General features: G+C 43.0%; 1 protein-coding gene across 1 annotated transcript in view; it reads right to left on the reverse strand.

Moving 5' to 3' along the window:
* LOC310871485 (partitioning defective 3 homolog) overlaps positions 1-15,773 on the reverse strand; it is a 309,024-nt gene that overhangs the window by 104,101 nt on the left and 189,150 nt on the right. Inside the window, 2 exon segments of the mRNA XM_083783040.1 lie at positions 1,206-1,410; positions 13,972-14,125. Of these exon segments, the coding sequence (XP_083639166.1) occupies positions 1,206-1,410; positions 13,972-14,125 (359 nt within the window).

The following is a 15,773-nucleotide window of genomic DNA, read 5'->3' on the forward strand; positions in this document are numbered from 1 at the left end:
CCTCATCAGCTCTGGGTCAGAAACAGGGGTCCTTCACATCAGGTCAAGTGGCCAAGTTGAAGTCTCAGCTTGCAAGAAAGCCGAGGGCAGCGCCGAAATATGGCTGCAGCTGTGTAGCTCTGATTGTTGTAACTGCAATGAGTGCCTACACAATGACAAATTCCTATCAACTTGTTGACATGGCAAATAAATGATTGAATCTTGAATCTTTGAAGAGGGCTGCCTGGTCACAATCAGAGATGCTTCAGACAGGAATAATGTCTAACACGCACGTACACACACACACGAGCACAAACAGACGCATGCACACCCACATTTGCCAACACACGCCCGCATGCACGCGTACACATTCAAACTAACCGGCAGGGACACCGTGACCTTGTATAAATTCCAGGTTGTCTTGCATGTAAAACTCTATGGAATACATTTACATGAAATGCTGTCAGTTCCAGCCGCTGCCATCTTGCGCAGCTGTGAAACTAAAGCGCCGGAATGTCTTGAACATACAAATCAAGGAGGCATGCCTCACAGCAAAGTGTAACGCGAGTGGAGTGATGAAGTCGCCAGTCAAACAGAGAGCTGGGATTTCAAAAGCGGCGCCAAATTGACATTATAAATAGTTAGTCTATGGAAGAACTGTGTGGTTTACGTTCGAGCTGGGAAAGCTTACACAGTGCCTGACAAAGGAGTGAAAGACATGAGGAAATTAGTGAAAAGAAAATGTGGACGAATGGCTTGGTTTAAGAAACATATGTATGTACGTGCGCCATGCTAGTGATCAAAACCCCACCGAAGCTTTCTCTACTGCGCTTAGGAACAGAGATATTTCTATCCTGACGTACGAGTACATTACTGCCGCTTTTCATTTAATGGTTAGATTAAAGGAATTCTTCACCCCCCCCAAACAACCTTTTCCCCATATCAGTTACCACGTGAAGCCGTGCATTCATGGACATTCTTTGTTTTGTTTTGTGTTGCATTACTGCACAATAATTCACAGTGAATGAAACATCCCAAAGTGAACAGAATAGAATTATTGATGAAAACAGCAAAAACTATATCCAACAATCCTTCATCGTGAAGGAATCAAACACAGACAAAAGTTCTCGGGTGAGTAATTGATAGAAACATAATTTTGGGGTCTGAAATATTCCTTTTAAGGAAACAATTTGAACAACAACACGCTGCGGAATGTCCTCGCCCACCTCTCGTTCTGATTGGGCAGCTCCTTGGCCCAGGGCGGCGTCACCACCTCGGCGGCGAACACCTCGGCGGCGAATCCCATGTCGTCGTGGGAGCTGGAGGACGATTGGTCGGAGAGGTGCGGCGGGAGCAGTGGCGGCCTATCGTCCTCGATGATGACGGTGTCGTCCTGGGGCATGTTGACGGTGGGAGACAGCTGGTAGTTACCTGAAGGAGAGAAGACGAGTCTCCGTGAGAAAGCATTAAGCGAAAAACATTAACTGTGTGAACTCCACGCTATTTTAGAATCACTATTGTCAATTAGCACAATGTCTTTTATAGGCTGTCCGTCCTAGACACATGCGCACGCACGGACGCACACACACACACACACACACACACCATCATAAGGTTAAGAACATAGCATCAGCAGGAGTGCAGCGCCCCTGGAGCAAGACCTAAACCATACATAATACGTCTATGTTTTTGTACCTTATTTCTTCTCCCTGTGCTTTATTACCTGTTTACTCCTTTCTTATTTATATATTTTTTTAATCTTGAAGCTTAAATATATATCTGTACCTCCATCTATAGGCTATATCTGTCCTGGTTCATATTGTGGTGCCGCTATATGACAAGTGAATTTCCCTCCCGGGGTCAATAAAGGGTCTATCTAGTATCTATCTATCTTTCTATAACGCTGTAGTTTCCAAATGCAACGTGCCACTACTTCCACATGCAATGTGCAGGGGGAAAAAAGTTATTTTATATGATTAACCCATTCTGACCCGAGATCAGATTCACACGAGGTTTCCGCCGGACACACACTGGTCTGATGAACCCATTCTGACCCGAGATCAGATTCTAAAAAAATGTCAGTCGTTCTTCGATTTTTCAAAAATAGCAGACCTACAAGCTCGTATCGCGCCACTCGGTGGCGCGATATGAGCTTGTAGATCTGCTATTTTTCAATAGATAAAGCATAACATGATGCCGACACCAAAATGGGTGCCCGGTCAGAATGGGTTTTAAAGACCACAGCAGAGGCAAGGTCTACCAGGTTCAGAGTCTCAGAAAAGGTGTGGCGTGACCCTATGTGAGGACAGTGTTATGCCTGACGTTACAGTAAACTTGGTCGCGCCCCACAGTGTCGCCGAAAATGGCAGATAATGATATACAAGCTCACAACGTTGGCACACATTTTTGTCTCCAAGATGCACCGGCATTAGAGAAGCGATGTTAACGAGACACAGTCAAACATTGTGCTATTAAAGACCTCCCTCTCTCCAGCGGGGAGCGAGTTCATGTTTCAAGGCAAAACAACTATTTCATGTTTCAAGGCAACAGATAAAAGATTCAAGATAACTGTGTTACCAAGAAAACAAGTTATTCGCTGCACACACGCACACGCACACGCACACGCACACACACACACACACACACACACACACACACACACACACACACACACACACACACACACACACACACACACGCGCACACACAAACTTTTTTGTAAACACAAGACCAACACTACTCTTTTTCTCCCCCTGTTCATATTTAAACAGAGTGAAAGCCCTCCTGGCTAATCTGCTTATTGCCAAGCACACACTGCTGGCAGTGGGTACAATGGCACTGCTATGTCAGAGAACGGCCATGATTAATTCAAGCTGCATGCTCGCAAATAAAAGATAAACCCCTCTCTTGTTGTGCTGCATAAGAAGAAGAAAAAAAATGCACAAAAACAAGAAAATAAATAAATAAGTCAATAAATAAATAAATAAGTCTCCTTTTTCTGGGCCTCTGATAGAGTGTGTGGGGGCTTAATAATAACTATCATTGGTATTCAGTGCCACAACTCTGTCTTTTAACCCATTCTGAACGGGCACCCATTTTGGTGTCAGCATCATGTTATGCTTTAGCTATTGAAAAATAGCAGATCTACAAGCTCATATCGCGCCACCGAGTGGTGCGATACGAGCTTGTAGGTCTGCTATTTTTTGAAAAATCGAAGGAACGACTGACATTTCTAGAATCTGATCTCAGGTCAGAATGGGTTCATCAGACCAGTGTGTGTCCAGTGGAAACCTCGTATGAATCTGATCTCAGGTCAGAATTGGTTAATCTGTTATTTCTTTCTTTATCTTTTTGTTTTCCTGGTGTCCACACTAGCAAAAGAAGGGCACAGTCAGTCACAGTAGTGGCTCATAAAAGTTTGTGTTTGCCGAGCTGCCCCGAGAAGGGCTTTGGCTACAGAAAGCGCTGGGGGGCTTTGTACTGGAGGACCTGGCAGTGTGTGTGTGTGTGTGTGTGTGTGTGTGTGTGTGTGTGATCCTAATGTGTCCGACACAGTGGGGTTGCTGTGAGCTACTGGGTGCTGCTGAGCACAGTCTGTGCTGCTGGCCAGTATGGGGGGAATGGTACGGGGAGACTGACCCGTTGTTACTGTGGAGTTGAATTGTGGAGAGAGGGAGGGGGGAGAGATAATGGAGGCAAAGGTTTATGTAAATCTGTCTTTCAGTGTGTGTGTGTGTGTGTGTGTGTGTGTGTGTGTGTGTGTGTGTGTGTGTGTGTGCGTGCGTGCGATGTCTGGGGATGAAAGGAAGGAAAAGTTTAAATGAAAATTAAATCCTGAAAGTTGCAGCGCATAGCGTGTACAGTATGTATGCGTAGGTATGTGTGTGTGGCTCATGCGCTCTGCGCCCTTCCTGCTGAGTGTGTTTGTTTCCTTCAGTGAATTTGTGGGCGAGTCCCCTCACACAGCACGCACACTTCTCTGTCAGACCACACACACACACACACACACACACACACACACACACACACACATGTTTTTATTGCTATACTTGTGAGGACATCAACATCTTTGTGCAGCGATTTAATGAATGCTACATTTACAAATGTTGTGCAATTTCTAACCGCAAGCCTGAAGCCGAAAAATTGCAGATCTACAAGGTGATGTCATGCGATGCAACGCGTTGTGAGATTGTCGCTCGTCTATTTTCCGCCACATGACACCAGCGCACAACTATACGTTTAAACCAGGCATGACTATCTGTAATGCTTAAAAAGCTAACTTCTAAATGTTCTAAATCCTGAACCTATAACCCCATCTGGAATCTTGTTACAAATCGTATTCATATCTCAAAAAAATATGTATTTCACCCATAAACCAACCATTGTTCTTGTGAAGACCAGGAAAAAGGTCCCCACACAATGTCTATTCCTCAAATTATAGTGGTGGGAACATTTTGGTCCTCACAAAATATACAAACACAAGCTTGTGCAGCCGCGCACGCAGCCGCGCACGCATGCACACGCAGCCACCTAACCCATTCTGGCCGGGCACCCATTTGGTGTCAGCATCATGTTATGCTTTAGCTATTTAAAAATAGCAGATCTACAAGCTTGTAGGTCTGCTATTTTTGAAAAATCGAAGAGCGACTGACATTTCTAGAATCTGATCTCAGGTCAGAATGGGCTAATCCCATTTCTCCCAGCAGTCCAATGCGCAGCACTGAGAATGCCATCAATGTCACAGTTTGAATGAGTGCAGAACAATCAAGTAGCTAGCACCAAGCAGAGAACTAGTGAATGTGTCGGCTCACTGCGCTGGCATCACTCCACTTGTCCACAAGGAACGAAGAATTCCTCTTTGTTTCAGCCTACTACCCCCAAGGGCAGCCATTCTCCAGCAACAATGGCCTCCAAACTACACACGCCACCCGCAATTTAACTAATAAAAACACATCATCATCATTCCCCACTGGGTCTAATGAAGTCCTGATCGCTTCTCTCCGCGCCCGCAAAACAATGGCAGCCATTTTCCTCCTTCTCACAGTTACAACCTTCATATTCAGAAAATGGGCAATTATCAAAGACTATTTTGTTAGTAGCAGAACGTGTTGAATACCTTGAGGGGCTGGGGGGGGGGGGGGTTGGATGAGGAGGTGGAGAGAGAGGGGGGGGGGGGGGACTGCTCGGAGCGAGAGGGGAGTCGAGATGTAAACGGAGATAGGGAGAGGTGAGAATAATTGGGCGAGGGACACGCCGAAGAGCGTTTTATTTTGTCGTGGCCTAGATATTTGCATAATTAGTGAGAAGGAGGTGGAGGGTTGTGTGTATATGTGTGTGTATGCGCGCGCGCACGCGCGTCTGTCTGTGCGTGTGTGTAGAGACGTGCGTTGTTGCCAAGAATGCGGGGGGGGTCCTGAAAAAGCAATTGGCTTGAAGGAATAATTAAGTGGCTTTCTCTTCTCCCTGGTATCACCATGGCAGCAAAGTGCAGAGAGTCGTCCAAAGGGACCACCTCAGGCCTCAGAGTCACACGCACGTTTATGCATATTGAATGAATACAACACCGTTGTCTTCTGCTTCACATGTATGCATTCTGAATACAATACCGTTGTCTTCTGCTTCACATGTATGCATTCTGAATACAATACCGTTGTCTTCTGCTTCACATGTATGCATTCTGAACACAACACCGTTGTCTTCTGCTTTACATGTATGCATTCTGAATACAATACCGTTGTCTTCTGCTTCACATGTATGCATTCTGAATACAATACCGTTGTCTTCTGCTTTACATGCATGCATTCTGAACACAACACCGTTGTCTTCTGCTTTACATGTATGCATTCTGAATACAATGCCGTTGTCTTCTGCTTTACATGTATGCATTCTGAATACAATACCGTTGTCTTCTGCTTTACATGTATGCATTCTGAACACAATACCGTTGTCTTCTGCTTTACATGTATGCATTCTGAATACAATACCGTTGTCTTCTGCTTTACATGTATGCATTCTGAACACAATACCGTTGTCTTCTGCTTCACATGTATGCATTCTGAATACAATACCGTTGTCTTCTGCTTTACATGTATGCATTCTGAATACAACACCGTTGTCTTCTGCTTTACATGTATGCATTCTGAATACAACACCGTTGTCTTCTGCTTTACATGTATGCATTCTGAATACAACACCGTTGTCTTCTGCTTTACATGTATGCATTCTGAATACAACACCGTTGTCTTCTGCTTTACATGTATGCATTCTGAATACAACACCGTTGTCTTCTGCTTTACATGTATGCATTCTGAATACAATACCGTTGTCTTCTGCTTTACATGTATGCATTCTGAACACAATACCGTTGTCTTCTGCTTTACATGTATGCATTCTGAATACAACACCGTTGTCTTCTGCTTTACATGTATGCATTCTGAATACAATACCGTTGTCTTCTGCTCTACATGTATGCATTCTGAATACAATACCGTTGTCTTCTGCTTTACATGTATGCATATTGAATACAACACCGTTGTCTTCTGCTTTACATGTATGCATTCTGAATACAACACCGTTGTCTTCTGCTTTACATGTATGCATTCTGAATACAATACCGTTGTCTTCTGCTTTACATGTGTGCATTCTGAATACAATACCGTTGTCTTCTGCTTTACATGTGTGCATTCTGAATACAATACCGTTGTCTTCTGCTTTACATGTATGCATTCTGAACACAATACCGTTGTCTTCTGCTTTACATGTATGCATTCTGAATACAATACCGTTGTCTTCTGCTTTACATGTATGCATTCTGAATACAATACCGTTGTCTTCTGCTTTACATGTATGCATTCTGAACACAATACCGTTGTCTTCTGCTTTACATGTATGCATTCTGAACACAATACCGTTGTCTTCTGCTTTACATGTATGCATTCTGAATACAATACCGTTGTCTTCTGCTTTACATGTATGCATTCTGAACACAACACCGTTGTCTTCTGCTTTACATGTATGCATTCTGAATACAATACCGTTGTCTTCTGCTTTACATGTATGCATTCTGAACACAACACCGTTGTCTTCTGCTTTACATGTATGCATTCTGAACACAATACCGTTGTCTTCTGCTTTACATGTATGCATTCTGAATACAATACCGTTGTCTTCTGCTTTACATGTATGCATTCTGAACACAACACCGTTGTCTTCTGCTTTACATGTATGCATTCTGAATACAATACCGTTGTCTTCTGCTTTACATGTATGCATTCTGAATACAATACCGTTGTCTTCTGCTTTACATGTATGCATTCTGAATACAACACCGTTGTCTTCTGCTTTACATGTATGCATTCTGAACACAACACCGTTGTCTTCTGCTTTACATGTATGCATTCTGAATACAATACCGTTGTCTTCTGCTTTACATGTATGCATTCTGAATACAACACTGTTGTCTTCTGCTTTACATGTATGCATTCTGAATACAACACCGTTGTCTTCTGCTTTACATGTATGCATTCTGAATACAACACCGTTGTCTTCTGCTTTACATGTATGCATTCTGAATACAATACTGTCGTCTTCTGCTTTACATGTATGCATTCTGAATACAATACTGTCGTCTTCTGCTTTACATGTATGCATTCTGAATACAACACCGTTGTCTTCTGCTTTACATGTATGCATTCTGAACACAATACCGTTGTCTTCTGCTTTACATGTATGCATTCTGAATACAATACCGTTGTCTTCTGCTTTACATGTATGCATTCTGAATACAATACTGTTGTCTTCTGCTTCACATGTATGCATTCTGAATACAATACCGTTGTCTTCTGCTTTACATGTATGCATTCTGAATACAACACCGTTGTCTTCTGCTTTACATGTATGCATTCTGAACACAATACCGTTGTCTTCTGCTCTACATGTATGCATTCTGAATACAATACCGTTGTCTTCTGCTTTACATGTATGCATATTGAATACAACGCCGTTGTCTTCTGCTTTACATGTATGCATTCTGAATACAACACCGTTGTCTTCTGCTTTACATGTATGCATTCTGAACACAATACCGTTGTCTTCTGCTTTACATGTGTGCATTCTGAATACAATACCGTTGTCTTCTGCTTTACATGTATGCATTCTGAATACAATACCGTTGTCTTCTGCTTTACATGTATGCATTCTGAATACAACACCGTTGTCTTCTGCTTTACATGTATGCATTCTGAATACAATACCGTTGTCTTCTGCTTTACATGTATGCATTCTGAATACAATACCGTTGTCTTCTGCTTTACATGTATGCATTCTGAACACAATACCGTTGTCTTCTGCTTTACATGTATGCATTCTGAACACAATACCGTTGTCTTCTGCTTTACATGTATGCATTCTGAATACAATACCGTTGTCTTCTGCTTTACATGTATGCATTCTGAACACAACACCGTTGTCTTCTGCTTTACATGTATGCATTCTGAATACAATACCGTTGTCTTCTGCTTTACATGTATGCATTCTGAACACAACACCGTTGTCTTCTGCTTTACATGTATGCATTCTGAACACAATACCGTTGTCTTCTGCTTTACATGTATGCATTCTGAATACAATACCGTTGTCTTCTGCTTTACATGTATGCATTCTGAACACAACACCGTTGTCTTCTGCTTTACATGTATGCATTCTGAATACAATACCGTTGTCTTCTGCTTTACATGTATGCATTCTGAATACAATACCGTTGTCTTCTGCTTTACATGTATGCATTCTGAATACAACACCGTTGTCTTCTGCTTTACATGTATGCATTCTGAACACAACACCGTTGTCTTCTGCTTTACATGTATGCATTCTGAATACAATACCGTTGTCTTCTGCTTTACATGTATGCATTCTGAATACAACACTGTTGTCTTCTGCTTTACATGTATGCATTCTGAATACAACACCGTTGTCTTCTGCTTTACATGTATGCATTCTGAATACAACACCGTTGTCTTCTGCTTTACATGTATGCATTCTGAATACAATACTGTCGTCTTCTGCTTTACATGTATGCATTCTGAATACAATACTGTCGTCTTCTGCTTTACATGTATGCATTCTGAATACAACACCGTTGTCTTCTGCTTTACATGTATGCATTCTGAACACAATACCGTTGTCTTCTGCTTTACATGTATGCATTCTGAATACAATACCGTTGTCTTCTGCTTTACATGTATGCATTCTGAATACAATACTGTTGTCTTCTGCTTCACATGTATGCATTCTGAATACAATACCGTTGTCTTCTGCTTTACATGTATGCATTCTGAATACAACACCGTTGTCTTCTGCTTTACATGTATGCATTCTGAACACAATACCGTTGTCTTCTGCTCTACATGTATGCATTCTGAATACAATACCGTTGTCTTCTGCTTTACATGTATGCATATTGAATACAACGCCGTTGTCTTCTGCTTTACATGTATGCATTCTGAATACAACACCGTTGTCTTCTGCTTTACATGTATGCATTCTGAACACAATACCGTTGTCTTCTGCTTTACATGTGTGCATTCTGAATACAATACCGTTGTCTTCTGCTTTACATGTATGCATTCTGAATACAATACCGTTGTCTTCTGCTTTACATGTATGCATTCTGAATACAACACCGTTGTCTTCTGCTTTACATGTATGCATTCTGAATACAATACCGTTGTCTTCTGCTTTACATGTATGCATTCTGAATACAATACCGTTGTCTTCTGCTTTACATGTATGCATTCTGAATACAATACCGTTGTCTTCTGCTTTACATGTATGCATTCTGAATACAATACCGTTGTCTTCTGCTTTACATGTATGCATTCTGAATACAATACCGTTGTCTTCTGCTTTACATGTATGCATTCTGAATACAACACCGTTGTCTTCTGCTTTACATGTATGCATTCTGAACACAATACCGTTGTCTTCTGCTCTACATGTATGCATTCTGAATACAATACCGTTGTCTTCTGCTTTACATGTATGCATATTGAATACAACGCCGTTGTCTTCTGCTTTACATGTATGCATTCTGAATACAACACCGTTGTCTTCTGCTTTACATGTATGCATTCTGAATACAACACCGTTGTCTTCTGCTTTACATGTATGCATTCTGAATACAATACCGTTGTCTTCTGCTTTACATGTATGCATTCTGAATACAATACCGTTGTCTTCTGCTTTACATGCATGCATTCTGAATACAATACCGTTGTCTTCTGCTTTACATGTATGCATTCTGAATACAATACCGTTGTCTTCTGCTTTACATGTATGCATTCTGAACACAACACCGTTGTCTTCTGCTTTACATGTATATGCATTCTGAATACAATGCAGATTTTTTTCCAAACAGCGCAACAGCGCAACATTCATACCGCATACTGAATATCAAGCATATAATATGTATAGTGCATTTGTCAGGTGGAAACCTCAACCAAAATGGTTACTTTTCAGGATTCAAATTCAAAAGTAGCAGCTACAACCTCAAACTGTGTTGCCCTGTAATATGATCAAGTAGGGCATTCATTTACAAACATCGTACCCGTGCACTGCTAACCGAGCGGTGCGGTGTGCGCGCACGCGTGTGTGTGTCAAGCCCACCTCCCTGGCCTGTGTGTGTGTGTGTGTGTGTGTGCGTGCATGCATGCGTGTTTAGGCTGCTCAACAGTGCCACTTTAGGTCACCCAGCAGTATTGCAGCTGTTCATACTCATAGGGACATCAGGACACACATACTCCACAACATACATAGGGACACACGTGGCGAGTCATTGGAGCGGTGAGCACCACTCAAAAAACGCGGATGGAGATAAGAGATTTCTGCCCGTCAGCAACAATGTCATACAGTACCTATAGTCCTATACTAAATGTTCCATGGTTAGCCTTTTAGAGTCTATCTTCCATTCCCAGCCATTTTGAAGTGATATCTTGAAGGTAGAGGTATAGAGAGACAGGTGAGAGTTCTTTCTGGTCAGTTAATGCTGGGTAAAATTAATTTACCGTCAGGATAAGACACTAATCCTTTCCCTATACTTCCCTCAAACTGTACTTTGACACAAAGCCACGTCAGAACAGCTTTCAATAAGCAGCGTTTTGACATCTAGAGTGACAGAATGAAGAAATGGGCTATTAGTTACTGTAACTGCACTGTGACACTTTGGTTAATTGTTTGTCATTTTCGTTCGACTTAAAATGCATGAACATTAGCGCAGCCGTGCCGGGCAGCCGGCGAAAACTAGAGTTCTCAACAGGCCCCTACCTGGGCCCTATATATATGGGCATTCCCAGACCTGTAGTTTCAGCGCGACCTTGCCTTCTCAAGGCGTCTTACTGGTAGTATAGGGTTTAGTACTTTAAGTAACTTAATGACTAATTTGCACCTGAGGAAAGCAGTGACTAGTTCGCTGTGTTGTCAAATCACTAGTGAACCTTGTATATATGAACGAGGTGAGGCTGGGTGAGGACGTGAGCGATAGACTGAAAAGTATTTGCGAAAGTTTCCATTTCAAACTCCTTGGTGCTTGAATAGCTCCACTTTTACCTAAAAAGGCAAAATGCTTTGCTTTTCTACCATACACTTTACATCTTGCAGGTATGATCTTTTTCAGATCGACAGACTTGAGGAAAAAATCAAGACTGGGGTTGATGGGAGAAGACATTGAGCAAACAGACTGTAGTTTTAGCTGGAAGCAAACCCATGATTGATTGACTTAACCCATTCTGAACGGGCACCCATTTTGGTATTAGCATCATGTCGTGCTTTAGCTATTTAAAAATAGCAGATCTACAAGCTCATATCGCGCCACCGAGTGGCGCGATACGAGCTTGTAGGTCTGCTATTTTTGAAAAATCTAAAAAAACGACTGACATTTTTTAGAATCTGATCTCAGGTCAGAATGGGTTCATCAGGACCAGTGTGTGTCCGGCGGAAACCTCGTATGAATCTGATCTCAGGTCAGAATGGGTTAACCATTGGTTAGAGTTTACGTTCCTCTCCCGTCGAGGCCCAGGCTGGGCTGAGTGTGACTGAAAGGCAGGCTCAACGGTACGGCCATCTGGCTCAACTGGACCGTTGACAGAGCTCCCCTCCTGACCGAATGTCTATCAATCATACCACACGCGTACAATTACACAGATGCACATTCGGTCTCTCTCTCTCTCTGGCTCATTCACTCCCTCAGTGCATGCACTTGCACGCACACACGCGCGCATACACATACTCTGGAGTGGATGTCTTCGGGTTGGCTTATGTCACTGTCACTGACAGATGGATCGGCTAGATCAAATGCCTGCACACGCACGCCACACGCACGCCACACGCACACACACGCACACGCACACACACACACACACACACACACACACACACACACACACACACGTAAGCCCGTGCAGCTGAATCAATCACTAGCCCCGGCCCTCTGTGGTTGGACAACGTCCAAGGGTGCCGTTTGTCCATCTTCTCTGGGACGTTTTCTGAGACATTAACCCATTCTGACCTGAGATCAGATTCATACGAGGTTTCCGCCGGACACACACTGGTCTGATGAACCCATTCTGACCTGAGATCAGATTCTAAAAATGTCAGTCGCTCTTCGATTTTTCAAAAAATAGCAGACCTACAAGCTCGTATCGCGCCACTCGGTGGCGCGATATGAGCTTGTAGATCTGCTATTTTTCAATAGCTAAAGCATAACATGATGCTGACACCAAAATGGGTGCCCGGTCAGAATGGGTTAAAAGCCAGTGAGTCCTGAAGACAGAGCCGGAGGAGGACATGGTTCACCCACATCCTGTGTGGACAAACCCAACTGACTTGGAACAAGGGAGCCCCACCAGGAAAATGCACTGAGGCAGGGATTAATATGGGAGTTTTTCCATCTGTATTTACGCAATTACTAGCCATTATTGTTACGTTCCCTGCACTTTTAATAGTCAAGTCATTTTTTAAAAGTCAGGCCTGTTCAATTGTGAGTTTAGGCAGTCCTTCGGCTATTTTACTCGCTATTTATACATGTTTTAACCCATTCTGACCGGGCACCCATTTTGGTGTCGGCATCATGTTATGCTTTAGCTATTGAAAAATAGCAGATCTACAAGCTCATATCGCGCCACCGAGTGGCGCGATACGAGCTTGTAGGTCTGCTATTTTTTGAAAAATCAAAGAGCGACTGACATTTTTTAGAATCTGATCTCAGGTCAGAATGGGTTCATCAGACCAGTGTGTGTCCGGCGGAAACCTGGTATGAATCTGATCTCAGGTCAGAATGGGTTAATGGTGGAATTAGTACAGTGCACCACTATACAGAAGGGCTCTTTGTACTGTGTACTGTGGCTGTTGTCCATGGAAGGACCCAATGAAACCGTCAAATAGATAAATATATATATCCCATTCTGACCTGAGATCAGATTCATACGAGGTTTCCACTGGACACACACTGGTCTGATGAACCCATTCTGACCTGAGATCAGATTCTAAAAATGTCAGTCGCTCTTCGATTTTTCAAAAATAGCAGACCTACAAGCTCGTATCGCGCCACTCGGTGGCGCGATATGAGCTTGTAGATCTGCTATTTTTAAATAGCTAAAGCATAACATGATGCTGACACCAAAATGGGTGCCCGGTCAGAATGGGATATACAAACTATACCTGTATATCAACACATCAAGACCCTATCAATTCAGACTTCAATCAGGTATGGTTTTGATCGAACGACCACTTAAGCCCCATGTTATACTTTGTGGTACAATGTGTGTCAATACCACCTACTGTACAATAGCCCATCCACTAGCTCACACCATGTTGCAATGGAACAGCTCGGAGCTCAGCCGTTTTTCAATCAGTTATTCGCCTATATACCAGACAACATACATGCCCAGAATTGGGATGCCAGTTTGGGAAGTGTCAAGGCCGATATAGGTCCAGTCTTACCCACGGTGCGAGGAATCATCACTCCCTGGCGCGGCATCAGGTTGTCGTCCAGGCCCTCTAAGCCGCCGTACAGCGAGTGTGAGATGCGCCGCTCGTGGTCGTCCAGCGACGTGTTCATGGTCTGCTGGGGTCCCAGAGGACTGCCCGGTGTCTCCTGAGGCAGGGGCAGGAAACACACACACGTTCAATACGTCAACCAATAAACCAATACAACTCTAGGAATCTGACGTTCGTCGTGGTGATTAGTCATGGATTTATCGGAACCCCATCTGCAAACATGATTTCCCTTATCCCATTCTGACCTGAGATCAGATTCACACGAGGTTTCCACTGGACACACACTGGTCTGATTAACCCATTCTGACCTGAGATCAGATTCTAAAAATGTCAGTCGTTCTTCGATTTTTCAAAAAATAGCAGACCTACAAGCTCGTATCGCGCCACTCGGTGGCGCGATATGAGCTTGTAGATCTGCTATTTTTCAATAGCTAAAGCATAACATGATGCTGACACCAAAATGGGTGCCCGGTCAGAATGGGTTATAGAACGAGTAACTGCATTGTTGTCCATTTCATTGTTTCAGCTACTGTATTAAAATGCACTTGGTCTGAAGTAAGGCATTTGTTTCTCTCCCTTTGACTGTATACCTAACATTTTGAATGGCGAGTAGTTGTAGTGCGAGTTCAGCTATAAGAGAATACAAAAAATGCTATTTTGAACTTGAGTTTCACTTTAGGTCGTTTTTAGAGATTAGTTATTTAAGCGACTTAGTTTTTAACGTAGATTACTCTTAACACTGAGCTATTAATGTGGTATTTGTTGGCTTTTAAAGCACAATGCATTTCACATGCCTTTTACTTGTAATTCTACATACCTGTAATAAAATAAACAGTTTTTAGGTTCAGTAGCCAACATAATCTGACCTCGTGAACTTTCCTCGTTTTGAGATTAGCACATTTCAGACTGTAAGCAGTACGGTTTCAATTACAGTAGTAATTACAGTATCTATATTGACCAATCACGGTCAATAGATTATGCACACGGCAGGCGCTAGGGTGCTAGCACTAACGCTGCTAGATAAACAATGACGTATGGGTTAGTGTGGCTAACCATGCTAACATTAGCAGAGTGACAGTGAGGATAAATGACCATGGATTTCCTATAGCCCGTTAACACGCCGGCAACTAGCGTAGCTTACTCTCACCACCACCCTGTAGGCGTGTGGGGGGAAGGAGGAAGGGGGATTTAGCCTCCTAGCATCGTGACATTTCCCTCTGGGCCTGCAATGACACTTTGTTGTTTATTGGACAAATAGGCCATTTGTTGGCCCTGTCACCTTTAAACACCCATCCCCAAGAAGGCTGAGATGTGTGTGCATGTGCGCACACGCACGCACGTGTGTGTGTGTGTGTGTGTGTGTGTGTGTACGTGTGTGTGTGTGTGTGCGTGTGTGTGCATGCGTGTGTGCGTGCGTGCGTGCGCGCTTACGTGTGCATGCATGTGTGTTCGTGTACCTTTACAACCTCAGTGTTTGTCCATTAGATCAATGAGCATATTGATTTGCTATGTTTCCTGCATGCATTGGTCGCGGAAGTTGATGACAGCACTTTGTCATAAAGATTACCATCATCACCGGCATTGGATAAAAAAAAGCGATAACACTATCACACTGAGTCAATACTAGGCCCAAATGAGCCTAATCAATGACCATGACTTGCTAGGCCGGGCTTCGATTTTGGCAGTCCTTAAGGCAATGATCCGATAAGCCTGTTAAATGCTAACAGTGTTCTGATAACCACTAC

This window comes from Protomyctophum parallelum (genome assembly GCF_964188405.1).
Source record: "Protomyctophum parallelum genome assembly, chromosome: 14".
NCBI classification, from domain to species: Eukaryota; Metazoa; Chordata; class Actinopteri; order Myctophiformes; family Myctophidae; genus Protomyctophum; species Protomyctophum parallelum.